Source organism: Macrotis lagotis, chromosome 3 (genome assembly GCF_037893015.1).
Source record: "Macrotis lagotis isolate mMagLag1 chromosome 3, bilby.v1.9.chrom.fasta, whole genome shotgun sequence".
Lineage (NCBI taxonomy): Eukaryota > Metazoa > Chordata > Mammalia > Peramelemorphia > Peramelidae > Macrotis > Macrotis lagotis.
In genome coordinates this window covers 37,080,042-37,107,430 of record NC_133660.1, presented here as the reverse complement: position 1 = coordinate 37,107,430, position 27,389 = coordinate 37,080,042, and the positions used below count along the sequence as shown (strand labels likewise).

Here is a 27,389-nt window from a genome sequence, read left to right as displayed (position 1 = left end):
CCCCAACTGACAAATGGTCAAAGGAAATGCAAAGGCAATTTTCAGGAGGAAATCAGAGCTAGCTATAGTTATATGAAAAATTACTCTAAATCATTACTGATTAGAGAAATGCAAATTAAAGCATCTCTAAGGTACCACCTCATACCTCTCAGATTGATCAATATGATCAAAACAGATAATGATCAATGTTGGAAGGGATGTAAGAAATCTGGGACACTAATGCACAGCTGGTGGAGTTGTGAACTGATCCAACTTTTCTGGAGAGCAATTTGGAATTATACCAAAAGGGCAATGAAAATGTGCATACTAGGGGCGGCTAGGTGGCGTAGTGGATAAAGCACCGGCCTTGGAGTCAGGAGTACCTGGGTTCAAATCTGGTCTCAGACACTTAATAATTACCTAGCTGTGTGGCCTTGGGCAAGCCACTTAACCCCATTTACCTTGCAAAAACCTAAAAAAAAAATGTGCATACCCTCTAATCCAGCAAAAAAAAGTTGTCTTATGTGTTACATAATTCTGCCATCTCTAATGTTTTTTTTCTCCTTCCTTAAGGATATGTTTTCTCTCTCAACACATTCAATTTTACTCTATGCATATCATGGAAACAACTGTAAAGACTTTCAGATTGTCTTCTGTTGGGGGAAGGGGAGAGGGAAGAGGAAAAATTGTAAAAACCTTGCAAAAAAAAGATTGGTAGAAATTGTATATAATTGGAAAACAAATATTTATATAAAATCGGTACTGAGTATTTGTTGATTGAATGAGGATCAGAGTATATAATTTCCTTTTTATTCACCTTTTAACTATTTTCACATGGGTTGACTTGAGTCACAACAACTGAACAGTTAGTTCTCACACTGTACTTTCCCCTCACCAGAAGGCCCACATGACTCCAAACTCACTACAGTAATTACATCTAAAAGTTACAAATGAGAAAAAAGATCCTGTGAGGAATACCTTTTCCAATTGATAGTTCACTGAATGTGATCTTGACTAAGCACTCCCTCCAACAAAGCAGATTGCAACCCATGTATGCCTTTTCCTTCTTTGCTGTCTCTTCTTTATGTTTTCCCATAAATCTGTCCTCCTATCTTAAGAGGTTGTATTTCTAAACCTTGACCATTGTTTTGACACCAAGGAGGTATGTAATTCATCATCCATCAGCTAGTCTTTTCTTCTGCTATTTCATTAGCTCACTTGCTCTTCTCTTAGGCAATTCTTCATTGTGGTAATATGAAAACCTGCCCAAATCTTCTCCACTGTCCTTTGAACAACCTAGAACTTTAATTCCTCATAGGACATAGAACTCAAGATTGCTTCCAGAACATACTGAAATCATTAAAAAAAAAAATTTCCCAAATACAATCTAGATGCAGAATTTGTTCAATGTATAGGATAAGGTATAATCTGGACTAGATATTCTAAAATCACTTGGTTTTTTCTGAAAATAGCTAGACTAAACTACTTATAATGATTATGGATCTTATTTAGGCTCTGCCATGTTCCAAGACTTGACTGATGCAATAAGCACACTGTCATCCACAAACAGGAACATTTGGTAAACCTCACAACCTAAAAGGACTCCCATCTTAACTCTCCATTAGAAATCATCCATGAAATGGCAAACACTTGGGCAAGCATTCATCTTCATATTTTATGTTAACAACTTGGGTTTGAGCTTGAACTAATAAGTAATCATAACTAATAAAACTAACCACTTCTCTGAGGCTCATTTCCCTCTTCTAAGAAACTGGAATACATCTTACCTCCTCAACAGGATGGCTTTAAGGCTCAAAGACATTAAAATATACTATATATTCTTGAATTATGTAAAATGCCAAACATACCCTGAAAAAGTTATTGAAGTCACACTTTAATCAAGTAGAGAACAGTGAGTACATTACAAATTCTTGAGTTTTAAACTCTGTGCTGCTCATCTTTCTTGGTAATACTTCTGGGAGCATAAGAAGTTTCTACACTATATGCTCTCATGCTAAACAGATTTGTCAAGGTGAGTAACACTTGCTGCTGGAGATGACAGGACTTTGTATTCTTCCTTTTGAAGCTACAGAAGCACCTGGGTTCTATGTTCATGAAGAACCTATGGGCCAGGCACTGTTCTTGGCACTGGAGACAGAAAAAGGAAAAGTAACCATCCTTTCTTGTCCTCAAGGAGTTTTCTAAGTATACCTAAACAAAATAAATATAAAGTAAAATACAAGGCAATTTAGGAGTGGAAAACAGAATAGAAATATTCTACTAGAATAAAGAAAAGAGAACTATGGCAAGCATGAGAAATAACAATAAGGCCAGTGTGGTTGCATGGCAGAGTGCATGGTCTGGAAAGGTCAGCTAAAGTCAAATTGTGAACAACTTTAAAGTGTCAAACATGAATTGCTCTGTGTGTGAGGTGGTATGGTGTGGGGAAAAGGGTGGGGATTAAAATGACCAAACCAGCAGGTGAGTAGTTCACTTTGTTGGCTATGTGAAGGACGGACTGAAGAAGAGGGAAATCTGAGTCAGGAAAATCAATTAAAAGACAACTGCGCTAGTCTGGATGACAGGTGATAAGGTCCTGAACCAAGGTAGTGATTAAATGAGTGGAGAGACATTGAAGTGGCAACTGATGGGGCGGATTTAAGCATTTATTGAGTGCCTTCTACATGCCAGGCAATGTGCAGAACTGAAGATATGAAGAAATGAACAACAACAATAGTCACCACCACCACTCTCTGCTCTCAAAGAGGTCAGAGTTTAATGGAGAAATAAGAGTGACATTGTTTTCTAGAGTTGCCTTATGGTCCAGAAACACCAGTCCTGGGCTCTCTGAGAGGCCCCCCTCAAAATGAGTCAACAATGAACCCCCTCACCCTTATCCCACTTCCAGGACATAATGTGCTATTTCACCTTTAGCTGGACTCTCAATGTGTCCTTGAGGGTCAAACCAGTCATAAGACTGGCACAATCGGTCTGTACCAGACTGATAAACAGGCAGCAAAGACCCTGAGAGATCAGCAGACCCTGCTACTTTGTTTTTTTAGGGTTTGTTTTTTTTGCAAGGCAAATGGGGTTAAGTGGCTTGACCAAGGCCATACAGCTAGGTAATTATTAAGTGTCTGAGACCGGATTTGAACCCAGGTACTCCTGACTCCAGGGCTGGTGCTTTAACCACTGTGCCACCTAGCTGCCCCGACCCTGCTACTTTCAGGGTCTAGCAGTATCCAAGGGAGAAGGTGACTTTTGCCATCCTACTCACTCCCATTTCCACTCCTATTTCCCCTCCCATTCTGTGCTCTTTCTCCTTCCTACTGCTCCCTCCCTCTTCTCACACCACTCCCATTTGGGAGAGAATTGCCCAGGACTGTCCCCTCTTATAACAATTCAAAATATGAAAGCTTCTACCTGGACTGAGAACTCCTGAGCACTTGGTAAAGGGTGAGCTCCACATATATGTTCATTTCTTTTGTTATATGTGCACTTTCAATGTTTGTCTCATGGGCTTGTGATTTGTTGGTTAACAGTGAGAAATATTAAAATGGCCTGAGTGACTTGGAAAAAAAAAACATGTCAAGAAGTTCAAGAGGGATGCTTTTAGAAGCAAGTTAATTAATTTTACTTTGCATGTGTTGAGTTAGAGATGCTTCGAAGACATCCAGTTGGAAACATCCAATTGGCAGCTAGATATGTAGATGCAGTACTGGAGTTCAAGAAAGAAACTGGATACACAGATCTGGAAAAGCATCTGCATAGAGATGATATCCATGGGAACCCATGGAAATTGATGAGTTCCCTAAAAACTGAGTATAAAAAGAGAGAATAAAGAAGATCCAGGACAAAGCATAGGGGGTATACCTACAGTTAGGAATGGGGGCAAAGAGATAGAATATGAGTGGCCAGTCACTTGGAAGAAGCAGAACTGTGCTGTGAAAATCCATTTCATCCCAAGAGCATATATAAATGAAAATTAAAAGAAGAAAACAAATAGATGCAAAATAAAAGGTTTGCCTGTATTTACTTAGCAACCTATTTTCATCAATAGTGACAATGGAATTAACCATATGTTAAATGAGGAAATGGAAATGACTCAGAAAACTATTTCTAAGATCTGAACTCAAGGAAGTTTTTTAAAGAAAATATTCACTCCTAATCCTATATACCTACTTTATCATCTTTATGAGAATGGTCAGAACATATCTTTCATGAAAATATGAGAAGAAAATAATCAGGCTTCCACAGATGATTTTTTTATAGCATAACACAACTTTATAATCACACAAAGGATTAATACATGTATTGAAATGTGGATTAAAAAGAACATTTTCATTTAATTGCAGCAAAGCTGGGTCTTAAAGGTTCTCCTCCAAGCTACCTCTCATACATATAGAAGGCCAAAATGATTCGCTGATAGATGCAACCATGGAGATGTTTAATGATCAATCCTCCAATATTCAGTATCAAGGAAAGAACAGAATATAAGCTCACCAAAGGCATCTGTCAAGTGTCATAAAGAATATCTAACCCAAAAACTAAATTTAGGGGGAATTCCTTATAAATGGTGAGATGCTCACTTGTACTTGCTAATGCTGATGATGCTTGTCCTTCACTCTCTCTTTTTTTAAAACTTATTTAAGGTCACACCACTAGGCAATTATTATGTGTGGGAGGTTTGATTTGGACTCAGGTCCTCCTGATTCCAGGGCCAGTGCTCTATCTATTGTGCTACCTAGCTGCCCCTTGTCCTTCATTCTCAAGGAAGACCATGATATCCGAGTAATGCCTTAACAAACACAGGAATTGGATTTGAGTAAGGGGTTAGTGTGCTAAATCACCAGCCTCACTTTCTTCTCTGGAACATCTGGGTCCAGTGGCCAGATATGGGGGGTTGTACTTGAAACTATGTTGACTGCATTAGTTCTTAAAACACTACAGTCTCTTCTGTGTGAACCATGGTCCTGAAGTATGAATATTACTTAATAACATACATGACTATGGTCAACTCACTGAATTAGGTCAATGTAAATATTGCAAATATTTTGTATGACTATTCTATTCCTTGGGTGGAGATGAAAACACCAATTCCATGATCTTCTTAAAACACAAAAAATGTGGAATAAGTCTACATTCTATCTTCTTAGCTAATAGATTTAAAAAAGGATGAAATGAAGAAATTGTGCTGATGTGGTTTATTTAAAAAAACCAGTTGCTTTGTTCAAAACGTTATTTTTTTAAAAGAAAAAAGTATTCTTCAAGTAATCTGCTTTAAGAAAAAGGAAAGAAGGAGAGTTGGTTGACTTTCCTGACAACCTTAAGTGACTTCAATCAGTTGGTGGTGATGGAGGCAGAGATATGTTAGGGAAAATAACCCTCCTGGCACGAAGTAAAGATGACCTGGAGAAAGGAGAAGGCTCCTCCCTTCTGTCACCAAGCAGGCTAAAGTTCCAGAGAGTACACAGCAGTCATGGTAAAAATACAATGCATCAACATTTTAAAACATGTTTTTAGTAAAAATTTGATCAAAATAAATAATTCAGGTTCCCAAATTGCCTATTTTTCAATAAAATGGCTCCAGACTGTTAGGGTATAATTTTATTCTAATTTAAGAAAATATTAAACTATAGCTAATATTTCATATTAAAAAATCGGAGAAATAAAATGGCAGCTTCTTCCAAATGTCACCACAAATCTTAGAAACACTGTTCCACTTCCTAAAAACATATAGTTCTCATTTAATTTAAAAGTGACATCAACATCAAAGATAATGCTAAACATACCAACAATCTATTTTCCTTTGTCATGTTTTCATCTATAAATCTATGTTGGCTTGGGTATTTGTTCAGCTATCTCAAACCATTTAGGATTAAAGCACTTCCTTCCTCATCTCACAAACAAATCATTTAATCCACAAGGAAATAAAAATTATAATTACACTTAACTGGATTTGAAGTACCTACTCAACAAGACTTTTTATGTTTTGTAAAAATTATTTTTTGTTTTCAGGAAATTATTTCTAAATGGTTAGTGTTGATATTATACACATTATCACAGATAATGAAATACGACTCTCACTCATAGGAGAGATTGGGAATTTTCAAGTTCAGAAAGCTACAGACTTGGTCAGAATCAACAATAAATGATATTATGATTGTACTTTGAGGAGGGCTGGAGTTAGAAGCTATTTAAGGGTTTGTTAAGTTTCATCAGTTGTATCAAAACAAAATGTGTCAATAGATTTTAAAATACTACGATAAAATGAATTTAGGCACACTAAATCTTGTGACATACACTGTCACTGTTTCAAGAGACTCATTATTTCCCTTTTAAAACTGCCCTGGAAACATTTCCTGAGTCCCAGAGAACAAAAACATTTACATATTAAATTTGGGAAACATAAATGCAATAAATAACAATGAGTTTGCTAAAGGTCAATCTTCAATAAGGAATTCTTAAGCAATAAAGCAACTTTCAATATGAAGATCTTTACTACAAGCTGAAGGGGGGTCAAAATCACATTACAGTGTTTTTATACTATCAAAAATTATGCCCAAAGCATCATGCATATATAAATGCAATCTCTTTTACCTTCCATGTCATCTGCAAAGGTAGACATAAAAGAAAGAAGAGAGAATGGTTGAAAAAGATAAACATTACCTAATAGCATCACAGATAAACAATAAACAACAAAAACTTTTAAAATACTTTAAAAAATAGATTTATCTCATATGCTATTGCATTAGGACATTAGTTGGTTGTAAGAAATTAATCAAATTCATTTAGCCAACTACTATACATGATATTAAAATAGTTCTTTCAAGATTTGGGACCAGTGCATATTTTTCAAACTTGTAAGTTCAAAGGATGAAAACTTCTGAGGGGATTCAGTCTGTTCTTTATCCTCTTCCAACAGGCACTGGCTTTCTGACAAACACCAAAGGGCAATCATCAAGCTGAGAAGCAGCACACTCAATATTTTCATTCTCCCACAAATTCCTAATAGAATATTTTAACAGCTCTTTCACTTTCACAAGACTTTTATTAAAATTCAAACTCCTTTGTTTCAGTCCTTCAATCTAGGGCCTATTTCATACTACACTATGGGCCAGACTCATGCCCTATGCCTTGGCTCATGCTATTCTCTAGGCCTGAACCTTCCTCATCCTTTACATAAAGGTCTGGTCCAAATACCACCAAAACATAGAAACACAGTATCTCAAGTTTCAATGGAACACTGAGGTGATATAAGGGCTTAGAAAACCACCAATTAATGCTACCTTTGTTAAACATTTGCCAATTACATTTTTAAAATTTTTATTTATTTAAGGTAATGGGATAAAGTGACTTGCCCAAGGTCACACAGCTAGGCATTTATTAAGTGTCTGAGGCCATATTGGAACCCAGGTCCTCCTGACTCCAGGACCAGTACTCTATCTACTGCACCACCTAGCTGCCCCCCAATTATATTTAAATCTAGTTCAGACTCATGGTCATGAGTATTGACTTTGCTCACTTACCACAGACATGACCAAGAATTCCCTCTACAATATCAATCCTTTAATTCAGACTCTGCTCAAGGCTCCCACAGATGATTGATTCATTGTCTTACAAGTCAGTCCATTCTGGTTTCAATCACCTTTAAATGTAACAAAGGTTTTCCTTTCAAAGAGGCAAAATCTTTCTTCACATCCTATACCTCTACACAAAAGTCCAAGTCCTGAAAATCTGCTGCCATGTCCCCACCTTCCCAGTCTTCTCCTCTCCCCAGACTAAATTAAACATCCCAGCTCCTCTGGCTATCTCTAGCCCCCCAAGCACTTCTTCCTTCCAAGGACCTTTGGGGTCGTGGCACATACACCTCAAGTCCCTGCTTCGGGGAGGCTGTAGCTGTTAGATACCCCAAGTTTCTACATCTGAGCTGCAGTCCACTACAATATGGATTGGCTGTTCTCACTAAGTCCAGCACCAATATAGCAAGGCCCTGAAAGCAAGGAACCCTGACAAGGCTACTTACAGAAGGACCAATCAGACCAGGCTGGAAAAATGGGGGAGCAGGCTAATATTTCTGTGCCTATGAGTATTGGGATCAGCCCCAAGTATAGCTGCTGCAATTCCAGGTAGATGAGACAGTTTCAAAGATACAAACAAAAAAAGGTCTTTCTCAAATTGTCAGTGTTCACACACACACACTCTCTCTCTCTCTCTCTCTCTCTCTCCCTCCCTCCCTCCCTCATATGTTCTATATATATATATATATATATATATATATATATATATATATATATATCTTGCATTTACTTTTGTTTAATACATATTCTATATACCTTACATTACCTTTTAGTAGCAGTTCCTTGAAGGCAGAGGTTAGATTACTTTCCTACTTGCACCCTTAGCAACCAGCACAATGCCTACTGCTTAATCAAAACATGACTGATTCTTTTAACTCTTCTTTGAAAGGCATGGGTTCCAATGTCTTTTCTCATATGTACAATTTGGAACAGAAAACAGTATTTTAAACATGGTCCACAATTCAGAATAGAGTCTCCCTATATATTCCGTTATGCCTTTTCCAATGCAGTCTGATTATTACATTAGTTTTTTTTTTGCCAATTGTTGCTTTATATTAAGCATTACAGTGAACTGAAGCACACAGAACTTTATCTAGGGCATTGCCTTCCCCATTTTTCTCCTTGAGAACTTAAGCTTTTTCACCCAAATAAAGGATTTCTTAATTATCTTTATTACTTTTCAATTTATTAAATTCAGACCATATTTGCTTTACCTTTTTGAATTCCAATTCTGTCATACAAAATTTTAACTATCTTTTTCCATTCTATGGAATCCACAAATAAACTTAACATGTATGCCTTCATCCAAATTAATGAGAAAAAGGATGACTACAAGAGGATCAGAAACAGAGTTCAATGGTATTTCACTAAAGACTGCTTTACACATTTACACTGTCCCATCCGTTGCCATCTTAAGGGGATTGAGGTGTCAGATTATTTAGATATTTACCTGTCACCATCTTATCCATACTTAAAAAAAAATGCCTTCTTAAAAACCATGTAGAAAACCTATCCTTTTGCATCACTCTATACTGATACATAGGAAAAGTACTGTGATATAAGAAATTTCCCCAACTTATTCCCAATCTAGTAATCCTACCCAAAAAAGGAGAAGTTAGTGTGGCCTGCTTTCTTCTGGTCAACTCCTAGTGATCACTACTTTTTTTCTAAGTGCTCATCAGTATCATTCTAGAATTTTGTCAGGAGTCAAAGTCAAGGCTCTAACTAAAAGAATCTTTTACTCCTTTGTGAACATGAGGTCCACATTCGCCCATCTCCAGTCCTGTGACATCTGAAGTTCCCCCAGTTCAGGATGTTTCACAAATCACCAACAAGAGCTAAGCAGTCAAATCCATGAGTTCTTTCGGTACCCTGTGAAGTATACTTGGTCCAGACCTGATGATTTCGACATATGGAAGGCAGCTACCCTTAGAAACTCCTCACTTATCTTGGGTCTCAATTCCCTGTCAACCATTTTTGTTCTATGTTTCCCAGTCTCCTAGGTAGAGAAAACAGAAGCAAAATAAAACTTTAGTCAACCTGCCTTCCCTTCTTCATAGGTCCCTTCCACCCCAAGTGGCCCTAGTCCTTTTCTGAGCTTCCTCCTCCATCTCCTCAAAGTCTCAATTCATCCTGCTCTTACTGTCACTTCCTGGACTCATCGTTCAAGTCTGACCTAGTTTATGGCTTTTCTGCTTCTTCAAAGACCTCTTTGGACACCTCTGACATCATTTCCTCTTTGAAAGTATACACTGTCAGGGCAGCTAGGTGGTGCAGTGGATAGAGCACCAGCCCTAGAGTCAGGAGGACCTGAGTTCAAATCTGACCTCAGACACTTAATAATTGACTAGCTGTGCGACCTTGGGCAAGTCATTTAAACCCCATTTGCCTTAAAATAAAAAATTAATAATAGTTTCATCCTCTTTGGTCCTATCTCAGATCACAAGGTCCTACCAATCCCTTTTCTGAATGCTTTCACACCAGTCTTCCCAAAGCCTGTGAAATAATAACAAGCTGTGCTGGGCACGCTTTTCTATCATGAACTGATGGATGGCAAGGACACATCTTCATTTCTATTTAGCTCATCAGGAAGGGACTTAGACTAGTAGTTTCCTTGTTGTTCCCTCTACCTTCTGAAGGATGAAATTATTATCAAGCTGATAAAGATTTCCTCATCTCCTCCATTCTCATCACAGAGACCTCCTACATGGAACAGATGCCCAGATAGGTAGATGACCCCCACACAGCTACCATCCTACCTTCATGCTACCTGTGTGTCGGGGGTCGGCCCTGACCGCCTGGGTGGATAGGACCTCCCCGGGAGTGAGGTCAGACCAACCCAGAGAAGACACGGCTCCTTAAGGGGAGCAGTGGCTTCGCCTGGTTGGCCTGTGTCCATTGCTCCAATCGGGTGGTAGGTTCTGCCCTCGGGGCGGATTGGGGTGGCAGCCCGGAAATAACTCCCTATATTATCCAGCGCCCTGAGCTATTCGGGGGATCCCTCTGCACCTAATAAAACATATGCCTCCTGAAGACGTGTCTGCCTGAGTCCCTCCTCGCTGATCCCCGGGGGAGGGAAAAACCAGGGACGCCTGAAGCAGTGCCCACTGAGGAGCTCACTTGGGAGTCCGGGGAAGAAGACCCCGGACACCTGTGATCTGGGCTCATAAATCCACGCTCGCTCTCTAGCCCAGAAGTCCTATTTTGTCTGTCTCTCTCCACTGGAACCTTGTCCAGTGGTCCTCCCCATGCTGGTACACTTCAGCATATAGATCTGCTCCAAGAGGGTTAAATTCTTGATATGTTCCTCTCATCTCATCTTTTAACTTTTTTGATAAGGTATTCCCCATTCTTCTGTGAGGTTTTTGGTTATCTCCTTAGACTTAAATATCCAGTTCACTTTTCTACTGATACTTAGCAAAAGTCTAAAGGCCTGAAGTCATGAATATGAAGGTTTCTTATGCAGAAAGCAATGAACTCTCTTCCTTCAGACCTAAAATATCACTGTTTTCAACTCTTAGTTTAGATTTAAGCTTTAGTAGCTTACAGGCAGCTGATGGCACAGTATATAGAGAGCACAGGGCCTAGAGTAAGGAAGACCTGAGTTTGAGCTAGCTTTAAACACTAGCTGTGACCATGTTTGGCTTTGTTTCCTCTACTGCAAAATGAGGGTGAGAAATAACTATCTCGTATCAATAACTAATTATTGTATTAGGACCAACGTTTTTTCCTCTTTTCTATTCCTTATCCAGAAACTAGTCACTGTAGGAAACCTTTCTAAAACACTTACCCAGTCAAATTAACAGATTCAATAAAAGACAGATCAAGAACTTCTAAGTTTAGGCTAATGGACGCATTCCTGTTCATTGGATTTACTCAAGACTTTTGTCAGAGAGGTGATATGGAAGTTGATGTCTCTATGACCAAGATCTGGGTGATCCAAGTCAAGAAACCCAAGACCTTCACTGTAACAGCCTACCCTCTCACTGTAATATTCATTTTCTCATGAATTGTTAGCCAGTCTGAGTTGATTGCTAACCTCAGGGATATCTGCTCTTCCAAAGGAAACCCAACACTACGATGGGTCTTTAGAGAGAACCAAACTTTGATGAAAATAATGGCATTACTAATAAAATAGTTAAATGTCTCTCAAACCTTTAACATACCCCATGGGGATAACAGGCCCAACCTCTCAGGGTTGCTGTGAAGAACCAATGGAATGGTATTTATAAGATCCTCAGCACCCTGTCTGGCAGATAGGAGTGCTAGAGAAACTTATTTCCTACTCTTCCCTTCCCTAAAACCAGTTAGGATTTGTTCTGCATTTCAGTCACTGGTGCATACTCCTCCAAATAAAGTTCAAGTCTCACATAGTCTTTGTGCAGCTTATGTACCTCCCCAAATCGACCACTGAACTCTAGTCAGAGCAGACAATAAAGACCAGCTGAATGAATGCATATGTGCATATATCCTTATCATGACTCCTGTCTGCCTACCCACCTGTGGAGCCTGGTGGTCCTGCAGGCTTCTCTCTTTAGTTTCTAGAGGCAACCCTTCCATTTTAAACATAGAAAAGAAAAACCGAACATACAAAGAAAAGCTCAAGATTTAACCCTAGACTTGCTCATTCCATCAGTGCAACAATCAGGGACAATTTGGGGCTGTCTGCAATGGAGAATACCATCTGTATCCAAAGAAACAACTGTGAAGTTTGAACAAAGACCAAGGACTATTAACTTTAATTTAGGAAAAAACTGCTATCTTATTGTCTGATCTTGCTATCTCTTATACTTTATGTTTCTTCTTTAAGAATATGATTTCTCTCTCATCACATTCAATTTGGATCAATGTGTACCATGGAAACAATGTAAAGACCAGCAGATTTCCTTCTATGGGGGTGGGGGAAGAGAAGTAAGATTAGGGGAAAACTGCAACTCAAAGTAAATAAAATCTTTAAAAAAAAATTTTTTAAATAAAAAAATAAATAAAATTTAAATAATCTAGGGAAAAAAAAGATTTGACTTTGGACTTTCTTTTTCCTTTATTATCAGCAGTACCAAATTTCATATGCTGAAAGAGATTCTCATTTTCTTCTTTACAAAAACCCTCGTCATTAATGAGAGACCTGGATTTTGATCTAGTTAAAAATTAAGTCAATTATTTATTTAAAATTAGGCAATTGATAAATATTTTTGCTAAATAAACTTCTCAATTCTTCATATGCATTATATAAGCCAAAACAGATGTCATAAAATGCTTCACAACACAATCTCTGAGATGACTAAGGACTTTAGAGCTAGAAGAAAACTTACGAATCTCCTAGTCTATTAATTCCTTTTCCATTTGGAGACTTCAAGACTCAGCAAAATGCCTTGCCCAAGATTACACAATAAGTTAGTGACAGATCCTAGTATAAGAATCTAGGTCAAGCCAAGAATACCAAGTAATGCTTATTGGAGATTCCCCATCTAGGAAAGGTCACCACTATTGAGCTGTAGGCAAAATATCTGGGAGTAAATAGAAAGTAAGAAAGTCTGGGTATTAAGAAAAAAAATTATTACATTAAAAGTTTACCATGACTATTTTTAAGAATTTCTTCTATTAGGTTCAATCCTGTAATATATAAAAATTGCTAAAACATTCATCAGTTTTTGCTGTTTTTAAAATATTTCATACTGTCAAAATATAGCTACCTTCTGTCAAGGTTTTCCTATTCTAATTTACAAAAGATTAAACATTTTGCTAATTGCTTAATTCTAAAATCTGATTATCAATGAGAAACAGTTACCAGATATTTCAAATTTTCTGAGAACAATGCAAACTCATCTAAGAAATACACTCCCGGGGCAGCTAGGTGACATAGTGGATAAAGCACCGGCCCTGGAGTCAGGAGTACCTGGGTTCAAATCCTGTCTCAAACACTTAATAATTACCTAGCTGTGTGGCATTGGGCAAGCCACTTAACCCCGTTTGCCTGGCAAAAACCTAAAAAAAAAAAAAATACACTCCCACCATCAGGAAATGAGGTGTGGTACTAAGTACTTACTGTATTAAATATGATCTCTTAAGAGGTTTCTCCCTCTACAAGGGAAAAAAAGTATGAATTCTGATAAAATGTATCAAGTCAAAACAAACACATCACAAGAAAATAACCTTGGCTTAAGAACTTTAAGCAATATGAATCAAAAAAGGAAAAGGTAGGGGGCGGCCAGGTGGCCCAGTGGATAGAGCACCAGTCCTGGAGTCAGGAGGACCTGAGTTCAAATCCGGCCTCAGACACTTAATAATCACCTGGCTGTGTAATCTTGGGCAAGCCACTCAACCCCACTGCCTTGCAAAAACTAAAAGAAAAAAAAAAGGAAAAGGTATTTTAAAGAATAATTTCTTCTCCTTCCTCCCCTCCCAAAAAAATCTGACTTGCAGATTGCTTCAGAATCATTGAGTATCAAATATTTTTTAATGTAGATTATTACAGGAAGTATGGGAATGTTATGGGAGTATGAGAAATGCAAATTTTAATTTATCTCTTGGATAAACCCAAGTTTATAACATATTCATATTGGACAGTCTATTAATACAATCATTTGGGTAGTATTTTAAAAATAAGATAAATATCTACTTTTAAAAGATAAACTAAGATGGGACCTAGCTACAAGATAAGAAATTTGGCTCTAGAAATCATTAATAGGTTTTTTTAAATTCCTGTGTTAAATACAACTATTTGGTTTTTCAATTCAAAGATGTTTCTGACTATTAATAACTATAATATAAACAAAAATAGTTGAAAACAAAGACAAAATCTGAGAATTGCTGATACAGAATATTATAACAGAGCAAAGTTAAGGTTTTCTATTATAACTAAATTGTTTTATATATCAACTTCCTTATAGTATGTATTCTTAAAATAATTTGATAAAACATAATTGAGAAAGTAAAGATTCCCTTTAAAGGAACTTCAATTCTAGCAGTTCAAAATCTATAATTTACTGTAAATTCATATAAGATTAACCTTCTGAAAATCAAATACACTAATGATAAAGAAGTTTTCTTAGAGGGCAAAAGAAACTGAATAATAATACATAAAAATAATAATACAATTTATAACATGACACACACTTTCACCTAATAACCATTTTCAACATTCCCCCAGGAATTATCATAGAAACTGATGTTCTAATCTAACAAATCTGTCATACATTAGAAGCCTATAATTCTTAAATGATTCCAATGTTTCCAAATGACAACTATCCTTCCTGTCAATTAGACAGTAGTGCACTTAAATTCTTCCACAAAGTCAAGCACTTTAAATCTAAATTAGGCTAGAGCTCTAATATAATTTTACCAAAAACAAATCAGTAAATAAAATCTACTGAAGCATTTGCCCTATCAAGTTTTTTTTTGTTTTTGTTTTTTTTAGATTTTGCAAGGCAATGGGGTTAAGTGGCTTGCCCAAGGCCACACAGCTAGGTGATTATTAAGTGTCTGAGACCGGATTTGAACACAGGTACTCCTGACTCCAAGGCCGGTGCTTTATCCACTATGCCACCTGGCCACCCCCCCTATCAAGTTTAATAGAATGACTTGATACACACATTAACCTGAAAAGTCAAAGTTGTGCCTAAAATGTATTATGCAGTTTGCAGTTGCAACAACCCTCCCTCCTTCCTCTCACCCAACAAATTTAAATATTTGTGCAAAATTTTTAAATAATTAACATTTACCTAAAAAGACAAAAATAACTAGAAACTTACCTTGCTCTTCTTCTTCTACATCATTAGACATTATGTTGTAGAGTGTGTCCAAAGTATAACCGATTATTTCAGAATCTGAACTGCAAAAAAATACAAATATGAAACATATATGTACATATGCACATATATATGTATATATATATATATATATTAAATGCTTAGATTATCACACTTACAACTAATTGAGAAATTCTATGGAGTAAAAAATTTACCAAACCAGTTGGGTAATAGGACACTGTGGATTCAATGTTGATCCTAATACTCCCAAGATAAAATATCAGTGTAATTTTGGAGCAAAACAATTCTAATTTCATACCCCCAAAATGTACTAGTCAAATAATAAACATCTATTAAGTACTTATTATGAATCTAAGACACAAAAAAAAGTTAAGACAATCCTCAGTCTCAAAGAGTTTACATTCTAACTAAGGGAGATCTGACGTGTCCACAGATGAAGAAACACAAGATGGATGTCAGATACATGCATGATGACACTAGGGGCATAACAAGAAAGGTCTGAACATTTAAAATGTGGTTATGTACACTAATTTCATATTTAATGTTTAAAGAAGAAAAACATCCTTGTTATTCTAATTTTCTCATAGATACCCAACACACAAAGGGTACACCACCTTTTCTGGCAGAACTGCTGTGTCAATCAATTAATTAATTCCTAATTCTTCAGAGGAAAGGCTAAATACAATTCTAAGTGGTTTAGTAAAATCTGAACTGTTCTGAATCTGGGTAAACTTAGATATATGAAAATCCAAAACAGCTCTCGCTCTTGGAAGTCAAGTTCTAAATTTAAGACCTGGAATTCTAAGACTTAAGAGGTATGTGACTGAGTGGAGGCATGAAATCTGAGGTTCAGTTTCCGTATCTATAAAACAGACATAATATCGTATAACTCTATCTCAGAAGGTTACAATGAAAAAAATGCTCACATAGACTATAAGTCATATTACATATGAGTTCTTATTGCTCTATTACCACATTCTCAATGGCCCTTAGCTGCAGCTGCCATTATGATTTATAGCTCTTTTCCCAAAGTCCAGGCTGCCAATAGTCCATCAGCTCCATATCCAATTTAGACCTACTTCTGCCTCAATCCAGTACTCAAAATTCGCCGGATTAAGTAGAGATTGAGATAAAGCTGAGGTTCATCTTTTAATCGAAGTAAAAATCTACTGTGTTCTTATAGGTATTTTGCCAATGAAAATAAATTCATTAAGTTTTACTATATAAATATTCTATCATTGTTAGGCAGATAACTGATAAGATAAACAAAATATATTTTCAATACAGAGTTTACAGATTTTTTACTTGATATAATTCATTCCATAATGTCTTTGGAATTTCTTGAGATTTTCAACTTGCCAACATCTGAAACTGAAAGGAGTAAATTATATTTCTTACTAAAAGATTCTTCTCATTGAAACCAAGCTTCTGTATGTTTTAGTGTGCATGGAACATAAGAGTATTGCCTTATATTAAATTCTTTTTATAAAGACTTTCTATATATAATGAAATGTTAGATTTTCTTCTTTACTAACCAAAACAGATATGGTAAAAAATTTTATATAAATGATCATGAGAAAATGTTATAAATAAACAGTGCAAGTATATTGAACTTTTTTTTTTACCAATTTTAGGTTCTAAACCTAAGTTACAGCATCAAAGTTATAGAAAAGGGTGGCTAGGTGGCGCGGTGGATAAAGTACCAGCCCAGAGTCAGGAGTACCTGGGTTCAAATCTGGTCTCAGACACTTAAAAATTACCTAGCTGTGTGGCCATGGGCAAGCCACTTAACCCTGTTTGCCTTGCAAAAAATAACCTAAAAAAAAAAAATTGGGGCGGCTAGGTGGCGCAGTGGATAGAGTTTTGCCTTGCAAAAAAAATATATATATATATATATAGAAAAATAATTAGGGGGAGCAGCTAGGTGGCATAGTGATAGAGTACCAGCCCTGGAGACAAGAGCATCTGAGTTCAAATCTAGCCTCAGAAACTTAATAATTACCTAGCTGTGTGATCTTGGGCAAGTCACTTAACCTCACTGCCTTGGCAAAACAAAAAACAAAAAAGAAAAATGATTAAACTCTGTGTCTAGATTACATAGATAGGAAATAAATCCATTGGTCCTACAACTGAGATAATCAAATTTTCACCTTATTTTTCCTCTAATGCTACTTATGTCTCTATCACAAGGAGCACTCAGTTAAAAAACTAAAAGGAACACTGGGATAATTAGACTGGAGTACTTTATGGTCATTAAAATGCAGCTTCATTTAACAGAAGGTAAAAAATTTTTAACTTCAAATTTGTTAACAAAGTAGAAATTAAGTAGATAGTTTACATTAATAATTTCAGAAATTTTAATTATACACACACATACACACACACACACACATATATGTTTCAATTTCTACTGAGTAATGTAAAATTCTAAGATATAGAAACTTACCGGTCTGTCTGCAAAACATGAATCAGATGCTCCATGGCTTGGATACCTACTTCCAAACGATATTTCTGCCCATAAGAGAAAGATACTATTATTAGAAAGAATGAACAATTAGTCTAAATGGTATACTTTAAAACAAACTGTCACAAACCTTAGATAATGATTTGAGAGCACGGACAGCATCCCTTCGATCATCCAAAAGAGTAGATGAAGCTACTCGGTCACAAAGTTTTTGTATCTGTCATGAAGGATACAGTAGAACATTAAACTAGTTAAAAGGACAGATATAAAATTTGTGATTTAAAAAAACCCAACTGTTTAATTTGCTAACTAGGCTTTCATAAATTTCATTGCTAACCCCTGTGGGGTCAGTATCAGCTTGCTTTCCTCTTGTTTTTAACTCAAGATGAAAAAAATTCTAGTTCTAGGTCCAGTAAAATAATTCAAGACCAAGGGCAAAATAGTCTCTAAGATTACAAAACAAAGGGTCAAAAAGAGAAAAGTGGATCAGTGGATCAGTTGAGATAGAATTAAAAACAATGGAATTCAACAGCCCTGTGTCCAACTCACCAGAAAACATAAAATAAGAAAAAGAACTCACTATTTGATGAAAAACTAGAAAATAACCTGGTAGACATTAGGCCTAGACCAACACAGGAGAATTTTCAGCAACTAAGCAAATATAAAGAAACAATCGAAATTAGGAAAGGGATAAGGAAGGGGAAAAGAACTGATAAAGTATCAAAGACCAACAAGATTCCCTTTCATTATCAACTAATGCAATCTCACACAGTTCCCTTACTTCTCTAGAGCAGAACTTTTCCCTGACTCCCTGAAGGTAAAGAATCCCAGAACAACTTCAGCGTCCCCTTTCTTGACAAGTTCACACATACCAATTAAACACCTAAGCTCTGTGAGGGAAGGGATAATAACTTTATGATCTTCAGCTTTTTTTCCTCTCCAATTTCTTTCTTTTTTTAAATTTATTTTTTTATTCTCATTTTGTACAAATGTTTTTTCCTTTAATAAAATATTCTTGTTTACAAGTAAACAAAATACCCTTCCCCCCATGAATATAGACAGACTTGCTTGAGCGAAAAAAGGAAAGGGGAGAGAAAAAAAATTAAAATAAAAAAATAACAGTAATAATTGTAGGTATGACCAGGTGGCACAATGGATGAAGCACCAGCCCTGGAGACACGAGCACCCGAGTCCATATCCAGCCTCGTAAACCCAATAATCACCCAGCCATGTGACATGCAAGCCACCCAATCCCCACTGCCCTGTAAAAACCAAAAAGAAGAAAAAAAAAGGCCCAAAATAAAATAAAATAGTAATAATAGTAGGGGTGGCAGACAGAGCATTGGCCCTTAACCCAGGAGCACTTGGGTCCAAATCCGGCCCCAGACACCCAAAGATCACCCTGCTATGTGGCCCCAGGCAGGCCACCCAGCCCCATTTGCCCTGCACCCTCCCCCAAATAATAATAACAAAAAATGTGCTTCAGTCTTTGTTCCAACACCAACAACTCTGTCACAGGTGGATCACATTCTTTATAATAAGTCCATCACAAAAGTTACTTCCATATTTTTCCAAGGCTGCCATTGCTGATCGCAACTCCCTCCTTTCTTATTTCTCCACTACCATGTACTATATTTTCTCTCTCCTTTCACTCTGACTCTGCTGTAGGGTAGCTGAGTAGCACAGCAGACAGATCCCTGGTCCTGGGGCCAAGAAGCCCTGAGCCCCCATACTAACCCTTAGGCCCAGAATCCACCTGGCCCTGTGGTCCTGGGCAGGCCTTCCAATCCCAGCCCCTTCCAAGAAGTAAAAAAGAAAATGTGTTATATCTGACCAGTCTCCCCCCATGGTCCATCCTCTCCTCCTTTATTCACATTCCCACCCCTTCCCCCTGCTCCCCCCTCCTTCTTACTCCAGATGTCTATACCCCATTGAGTATATTTGCTGTTTCCTCTCCTAGCCATCTCTGATGACAGCAAAGGTTCCCTCATTCCCCCTTGCCTCCCCCAATCCATATCATTGCAGTAGCTCATTGTAATAAAAAAAATCTTATTATGTGAAATATCTTGGACTATTCCCCCTCTCCTTTTTCTTTCTCCCATTCCATTTCCCTTTTTTTCTATTGACTCCATTTTTACACCATAATTTATCTTAGAATTCAGCTTTCTCCTGTGCTTCAACTATAAAAGCTCCCTCTACCTGCTCTATTAACTGAGAAGGTTCATATGAATATTATCAGTATCATTTTTCTATGCATGCAGTTCATCCTCATTAAGTCCCTCATATTTCCCCCCTCTCCTCCAATCTCCATGCTTCACCTGAGTCCTGTATCTGAAGATCAAACCTTCTGTTCAGCTCTGGCCATTGAAATTGCCCTGGTTCATTGAAAGTCCATCTTTTTCCCTGGAAGAGGACATTCAGCCTTGCTGGGTAGTTCATTCTTAGCTGCATTCTAAGCTCTTTTGCCTTCCAGTATATGGGTATTCCAAGCCCTACGAGCTTCCAATGTAGTTGTGTAGTTGCTGCTAAGTCCTGTGTGATCCTGACTGCAGATCCATGATATTTGAGCTGTGTCCTTCTGGCTGCTTGGAATATTTTCTCTTTGACTTGGGAGTTCTGGAACTTGGCTATAATATTCCTGGGGGTTGGTTTTTTGGGATCTCTTTCTCGGGCAGATTGGTGGATTCTCTCCATCTCTATTTTGCCCTCTGCTTCTAGAATATCAGGGCAATTTTCCTGTAGTAATTCTTTGAAAATGATGTCAAGGCTCTTATCCTGATCATGTCTTTCAGGTATTCCAATAACTTTTAAATTATCTTTCCTAAGTCTGTTTTCCATATCAGTTGTTTTTTCAATGAGATATTTCACATTTTCTTCTAATTTTTCATTTTTTTGGTTTTGAAGTATTGATTCCTGATTTCTGTTAAATTCATCAATCTCCCTGAATTCTATTCTTTATCTGAAGGATTTGTTCTCCTCAGAGAGTTTTCTTATCTCTTTTTCCATCTGGCCAATTTTGCTTTTTAAAGCATTCTTCTCCTCAATAACTTTTTAAACTGTTTTATCCATTTGACCTAAGCTGGTTTTTAGCATGCTATTTTCTTCAGCATTTTTTTCGATTTCCTTGACTAAGCTGCTGACTTCATTTTCATGTTTTTCCTCCAACTCTCTACTTTCTTTTCCCAGTTTTTCTTCCAACTCCCTCATTTGATTTTCAAAGTCTTTTTTTGAGCTCTATCATAGCCTGAGCCCAATTTCTGTTTTTCTTGGAGTCTTTAGATGCAGGAGCTTGTGCTTCCTCATCTTCAGACTGAGTATTTTGATCCTTCTTGGGATCATTTGCAAAATATTTCTCAATAGCCTTCCTTTTGTTTCTCTGCTTGCTCATTTTCCCAGCCTGGGCCTGGTTTTGGGGTGCTTCCTGAGCTTTTGGGACACTCCCACAAGGGTCTCAGTGTGTGAGGCTCTGTCCTCCCTCCTGGTCTGTGAATGACCATAAGCACCTCCCTCTGCCACGGGGCTGAGGTGGGGGGGCCCTGTTGTTCTATTGGGGGAGGCCTAGACTGCGATCAGGATCTGAATATGGTCAGAGCTCCAGAGTCCTGTTTAGGGGCAGAGGACAGAGCTAGGCAGTCTCTCTCTCTTCACTCCCCTCCCTCAGCTCAATGGGCTCATGCCCTGGGGGCTCCTGCTTACTGGCCCCCGCCTGCTTCTGTTTCTGGGTCTGGGCTGCTGAAAGACCAAACTGCTTGCTGTGTGCCCTGAGGGCTGGGGTCCACATGCTGGCTCTGGCAGAGGTCCCCCGCTGTTCCCCCACTTTGTGCCTGGTGCTCCCTGGGGTGCAGCTCAAGAGACTCCCCCGCTGCTGTGAGCTGAGGCTCCCAGCGCCCTGGGCCTGCCTCCGGGAGGCTTAAGTTCTTTTGCTCTGGCGGGCCACCCTTCCAACCCCGGGGAGCAGAGCCTTTCTGCTCTTTTCCAGGTTACCTTGAGTAGGAGAACTGCCTCACTGGGTCCCTCTGTGGGTTCTGTCTCTCGAAAGTTTAGTTAGAGTCCTTAGTTTCACGTTTTATCAGAGAGCTCCTAAGACTGGATCCCTTCATGTCACCATCTTGGCTCCGCCCCTCTCCAATTTCTTTACCACCTACAGGCTATTTGTTTTCCTGAAGACATCTGCTCACTATTGTCATTCTTTTTATGTCAATACCAGAGCATGAGGAGATAGCTCTGAACCTGGCCTTCCACAGCCTCCTTCAGATGAGGGGGTCCATGAGCAATATTCATTCATTCAACAAACATTTACAAAGTCATTCCTGTGAACAGCAGTATATTATAACAGTAGAGGGGCTCCGGGCAAAGGATAAACAGGTTGCTGCTGGATGAGAGGAGAAAGGGAGTCAAGTGTCATGTTGTGGACAGACTATTAAATATGGGACCATTAACTACCATGAACAGGCTGAGAAAAGTTAGCACATCAACGAGGAAACCAAAAAATTGATGCTACAGACAGCTTCCAGACAATGACTGGCAGAATGGGAGGTGGTGCTTCATGTAATACTCCAGCAAAACCTTCAAAAAGTTCTCAACTAGAAGAAATTATGAGGTAATGGATGAGAAATTACTGGACTTCTTTCATCCCAAATCCTAAGAGCAGTAAGAAGGAGAGCTGGGGGAGGGAGGAAGGAAGTATCTCTCAAGGAGGCTCCAGGATGGGGCCCTTGGAGCTATAGGAGTTAGTGACCATCACACTAAGACTGGGAGAACAAAGGGCAGGGGGTTGAGGTCCTGCTATGCCAGAAGAAATGAGGAAGGGAGTGAGATAAAGTGAAAACATTCTGAATCTCAAAGATCCAGGGGCACCCAATACCCAGGAGAGGGAGGTCAGTGCAAGGGTCCAGAGGGGGAAATCAAGACAGGACCACCAACAGGATAAATCACCCCTTAAAAAGTACTGGGGGGGGGGCAGCTAGGTGGCATAGTGAATAAAGCACCAGCCCTGGAGTCAGGAGTACCTGGGTTCAAATCCGGTCTCAGACACTTAATAATTACCTAGCTGTATAGCCTTGGGCAAGCCACTTAACCTTCTATTTGCCTTGCAAAAACCTAAAAAAAAAAAAAAAAGCACTGTGGGGGATAAGCCTATCAAACAAATCAAAGCAAACACTGACTATCAAAAATTAATGAGGCTCAATGAGAGAAAAAGAAGGATTTTCCACAAGAACAACATGAATACCTAGAAGAAGAATGAAGCAAGAGATAAAAATGAAATAAAAGCTCTGGAGGAAAGACTTACAACCTTACTTAAGAAATGGACTCCCTGAAAGAACCAAACAGAAACCATGATTCCAAGAGATAGCAGGAAATATGAAAATAAAATCTAAAGATTAAAAATGAAGGAGAAAGATTACTATATCATATCAAAAATAAATGACCATCCCAAGAAATCATCTAAAAAAACTACTGGAAACAATTAGCAATTTTAGCAAAGTTGCAGGTTATAAAATAAACCCTCATAAATCCTCAACTTTTCTAAGAAACAGCAGGAAGAGCTAGAAAGAGAAATCCCACTCAAAGTAACCTCAGACAATATAAAATATTTGGGAGTCTATTTGCCAAGACAGACTCAGAATCTTTTTGAAAACAATTATAAAACGCTTCTCAAACAAATTAAATTAGATTTAAATAACTGGGCAAATATCAACTGCTCATGGATAGGTAGAGCTAATATAATAAAAGTAACAATTCTACCAAAACTAAACTGTTTAGTGCCCTACCAATCAAAATTCCAAAAAATTACTTTAACGAGTTAGAAAAAATTGTAAGTAAATTCATATGGAGAAATAAAAAGTCAAGAACTGCCAGGAGCTTAATGAAAAAAAAGTGCAAAAGAAGGTGGCTTAGCCCTACCCAATCTAAAATTATTTTATAAAGCATCAGTCATCAAAACTGTTTGGTATTGGCTAAGAAATAGAGTGGTGGACCAGTGGAATAGACTAGGTGTAAAAGCAGGAGATGATTATAGTAATCTGCTGTTTAATAAACCCAAAGAGTCCGGCCATTGGGATAAAAACTCCCTCTTTGATAAAAATTGCTGGGATAATTGGAAGTTAGTATGGAAGAAACTTAGATTAGACCAACACCTCACACCCTTTACCAAGATAAGATCCAAATAGTTACAGGACATAGACATAAAAAACAATACTATAAGCAATTTAGAAGATCAAGGACTAGTCTACCTGTCAGATCTATGGAAAGGGGAACAGTTTATGACTAAGGAAGAGTTGGAGAACATCACCAAAAACCAATTAGATGACTTCAACTACATTAAATTAAAAAGCTTTTGCAAAGATAAAACCAATGTAACCAAGATCAAAAGAAATGTAGTAAATTGGGAAATAATCTTTACAACTAATGATTCTGACAAAAGTACTCATTTCTAAAATATACAGAGAACTGAGTCATATTTTTAAAACAAAAAGCCATTCCCCAATTGACAAATGGTCAAAGGATATGCAAAGGCAATTTACAGAAGAGGAGATCAAAGTAATCCATAGCCATATGAAAAAATGCTCTAAATCATTATTAAGAGAAATGCAAATTAAAGCTTCTCTGAGGTACCACCTCACACCTCTCAGATCGGGCAATATGACCAGGAAGGATAATGATCATTGTTGGAAGGGATGTGGGAAATCTGGGACACTATTACACTGTTGGTGGAGCTGTGAACTCATCCAACCCTTCTGGAGAGCTATTTGGAACTATGCCCAAAGGGCAACAAAAATGTGCATACCCTTTGATCCAGCAATACCACTACTGGGTCTATACCCTGAAGAGATGAAGAAAAAGGGTAAAAACATTACTTGTACAAAAATATTTATAGCAGCCCTGTTTGCGGGGCAAAGAATTGGAAATCCAGTAAATGTCCTTCAGTTGGGGAATGGCTTTAGCAAACTGTGGTATATGTATGTCATGGAACACTATTGTTCTATTAGAAACCAAGAGGGACAGGATTTCAGGGAAACCTGGAGGGATTTGCATGAACTGATGCTGAGTGAGATGAGCAGAACCAGAAAAACACTGTACACCCTAACAGCAACATGGGAGTGATGTTCAACCCTGAAGGACTTGCTCATTCCATCACTGCAACAATCGGGAACAATTTTGGGCTGTCTGCAAAGGAGAGTACCATCTGTATCCAGATAAGGAGCTGTGGAGTTTGAACAAAGTGCAAGGACTATTCCCTTTAATTTAGGAAAAAAACAGGTATCTTATTGTCTGATCTTGTTACCTCTTAGACTTCTCTTTAAGAATATGATTTCTCTCTCATCACACCCAATTTGGATCAAGGTACAACATGGAAACAAAGCAAAGACTGACAGAGTGCTTTCTGGGGTGGGGGAGCAAGATTGGGGGAAAACTGTAAAACTCAAATAATATCTTTAATAAAAATAAATTAAAAAAATAAAAATAAATGACCTAGAAAAACCAATCAAAAGGAAAAAGCACTTAAAAAATCATCAGAGTTCCTGAAAAACCTAAGTAGAAAACACATTTAAATGGTATTATCCTTCAAGAGATAAATGAAAGCTTCTCCAATCTATTAAAATAAAAAGACCAAGACAGAAAGAATCCACCTAATCCCTTTTTTCCTTTTAAAGATTTTATTTTTGAGTTTTACAATTTTTCCCCTAATCTTGCTTCCCTCCCCCCACCCCCCACAGAAGGCAGTCTGTTAGTCTTTACATTATTTCCATGGTATGCATTGATCCAAATTGAGTGTGATGAGAGAGAGATCATGTCCCTAAGGAAGAAAAATAAAGTATAAGAAATACCAAGATTTCATAATAAGATAGGTTGTTTTCCCCTAAATTAAAGGTAATAGTCTTTGGTCATTGTTCAAGCCCCACAATTCTTTCTCTGGATTCAGATGTTATTCTCCATCGCAGATAGCCCCCAACTGTCCCTGATTGTTGAACTGATGGAATAAGCAAGTCCATCAAGGTTGATCATCACCCCCATGTTGCTGTTCACTTAACCCCTTCTAAAAAGAATTCCAAAAGGAGCTATCTCAGGGAGGTCAAAGACCAAACCAACAAGTTAAACAGTCAAGAACCTGTTGGAATCCCCTAAGAGCTGGTGGCTGCTACTATAGATTGCAGATCTGGGAATATAACACTCCAAATGACAAATACCAAACACTTACAACCAAAAGAAGCTGTCCTGAAAAATTGACTTTAACCTAAGAGGAGATCATCAGTGAACTACTAGACTTTGAAGCATTTCCAAAGAAAAATCAAAGCTGTCGAGGACTCCTGAAACACACATAATCTGAGCAGCTTTCTCAGGACTTGACCCTTCTAAGCTTCATCAGGACAGTGCTCCCTCCAGATCTGGAGCAATATCTCCTGCCCAGCAGTCACTCAACGACTAGTGAAGTGAATCAACTTGAGCCACAAAAGGCAGAGGCATAATTTTTTACAATTATTATTATTATTAGTGATTATAAAACATTTTAAGGTTTACCAAGATCTTTATGATAAAGTAGGTTCTGAGGCTGACTTGCCCAAAGTGAATAAGCAAAATTAAACACAGACTTCTTGAATTAAAGTCCATCTCAATCTAGTCTATCTACACTAGATGGGTTGAGGGTATCTATTTTAAAGCCAAACCAAACAAACAAATTTAAAAAAACCTTGTTTCTCAGATCCGATTTAATACAATCATATAAATTAAATTATGGCATCACTACCTGGTTTCAATCTAGATTAGTAACAAAATAAAGCCTAAGGACTCTACTAAACTTTTCCTCCCCCCACCCCTGACCCCAGACCTGTGATTTCCTGAGCTTCAAAACAATCAGGAACTCTATCTCACTCCTTTAACATGCTATGGCAACAACTTGACTAAACTAACCTATATCTGAAATTTAGTCATAGGCTCATAGGCTAAGAACTGAATACACTTTGGAAGTAATCAAATTCTACACCCTCATTTTACAGGGGAGGAAAGAGAACCAGGTTTGCACAACTAATGTGTATCTGAGGGATGATTTGATCCTGTGGATTAGTCTGACCTCCAATATCCAAAATAGATAAACCAAAAAAAGCCACATAACAAAATTCTGGAGATACAAATCAAGCAATCAAACATTTATTAAATATTTACTGTATGAAAGTCACTGTGATAGATATAAAGAGACCTTGACATTCTAACTGGGACCTAAACATGCAATATACACTAAATATATACAAAGTAAATAAATGGTAATTGGCAGGTGGAGCCCATAAAAGATTGGGGGAGGAGATAATCATGGTGTTTGAACTAAGTTTTGAAGATAATTAGAGATTTTAAGAGGAAAGAATAAGCAGAAAAAATGCATTCCCTGCTTGGAAAGCCTGTACAAAGGTCCAGAGGTGCGAGATGGAATGGTTTGAGTGAAGAACAGCAAGGAGTGGCTTCCAGTTAAGATGGTGATGTGAAAAGACATGGCGAAACCAGGCTTCCCACAGATGTCCCATCCAAAAAGCAGTGCCAGTCTTTTTTGTCACTAAGATGAGACAAAGAAAAGGATGGTCATTATAACCACTATTATTTGATGTA

General features: G+C 37.8%; 1 protein-coding gene across 2 annotated transcripts in view; it reads right to left on the bottom strand.

Moving 5' to 3' along the window:
• The window catches only part of USO1 (USO1 vesicle transport factor), a 99,541-nt gene that overhangs the window by 63,824 nt on the left and 8,328 nt on the right, over window positions 1-27,389 (bottom strand). For both annotated transcript variants that reach the window (XM_074228468.1, XM_074228467.1), the window contains exons 2-4: window positions 17,923-18,009; window positions 17,775-17,839; window positions 15,311-15,390 (exon numbers count right to left, since the gene is read on the bottom strand). In XM_074228468.1, the coding sequence (XP_074084569.1) occupies window positions 15,311-15,390; window positions 17,775-17,839; window positions 17,923-18,009 (232 nt within the window). The remainder of the gene's footprint in view (window positions 1-15,310; window positions 15,391-17,774; window positions 17,840-17,922; window positions 18,010-27,389) is intronic.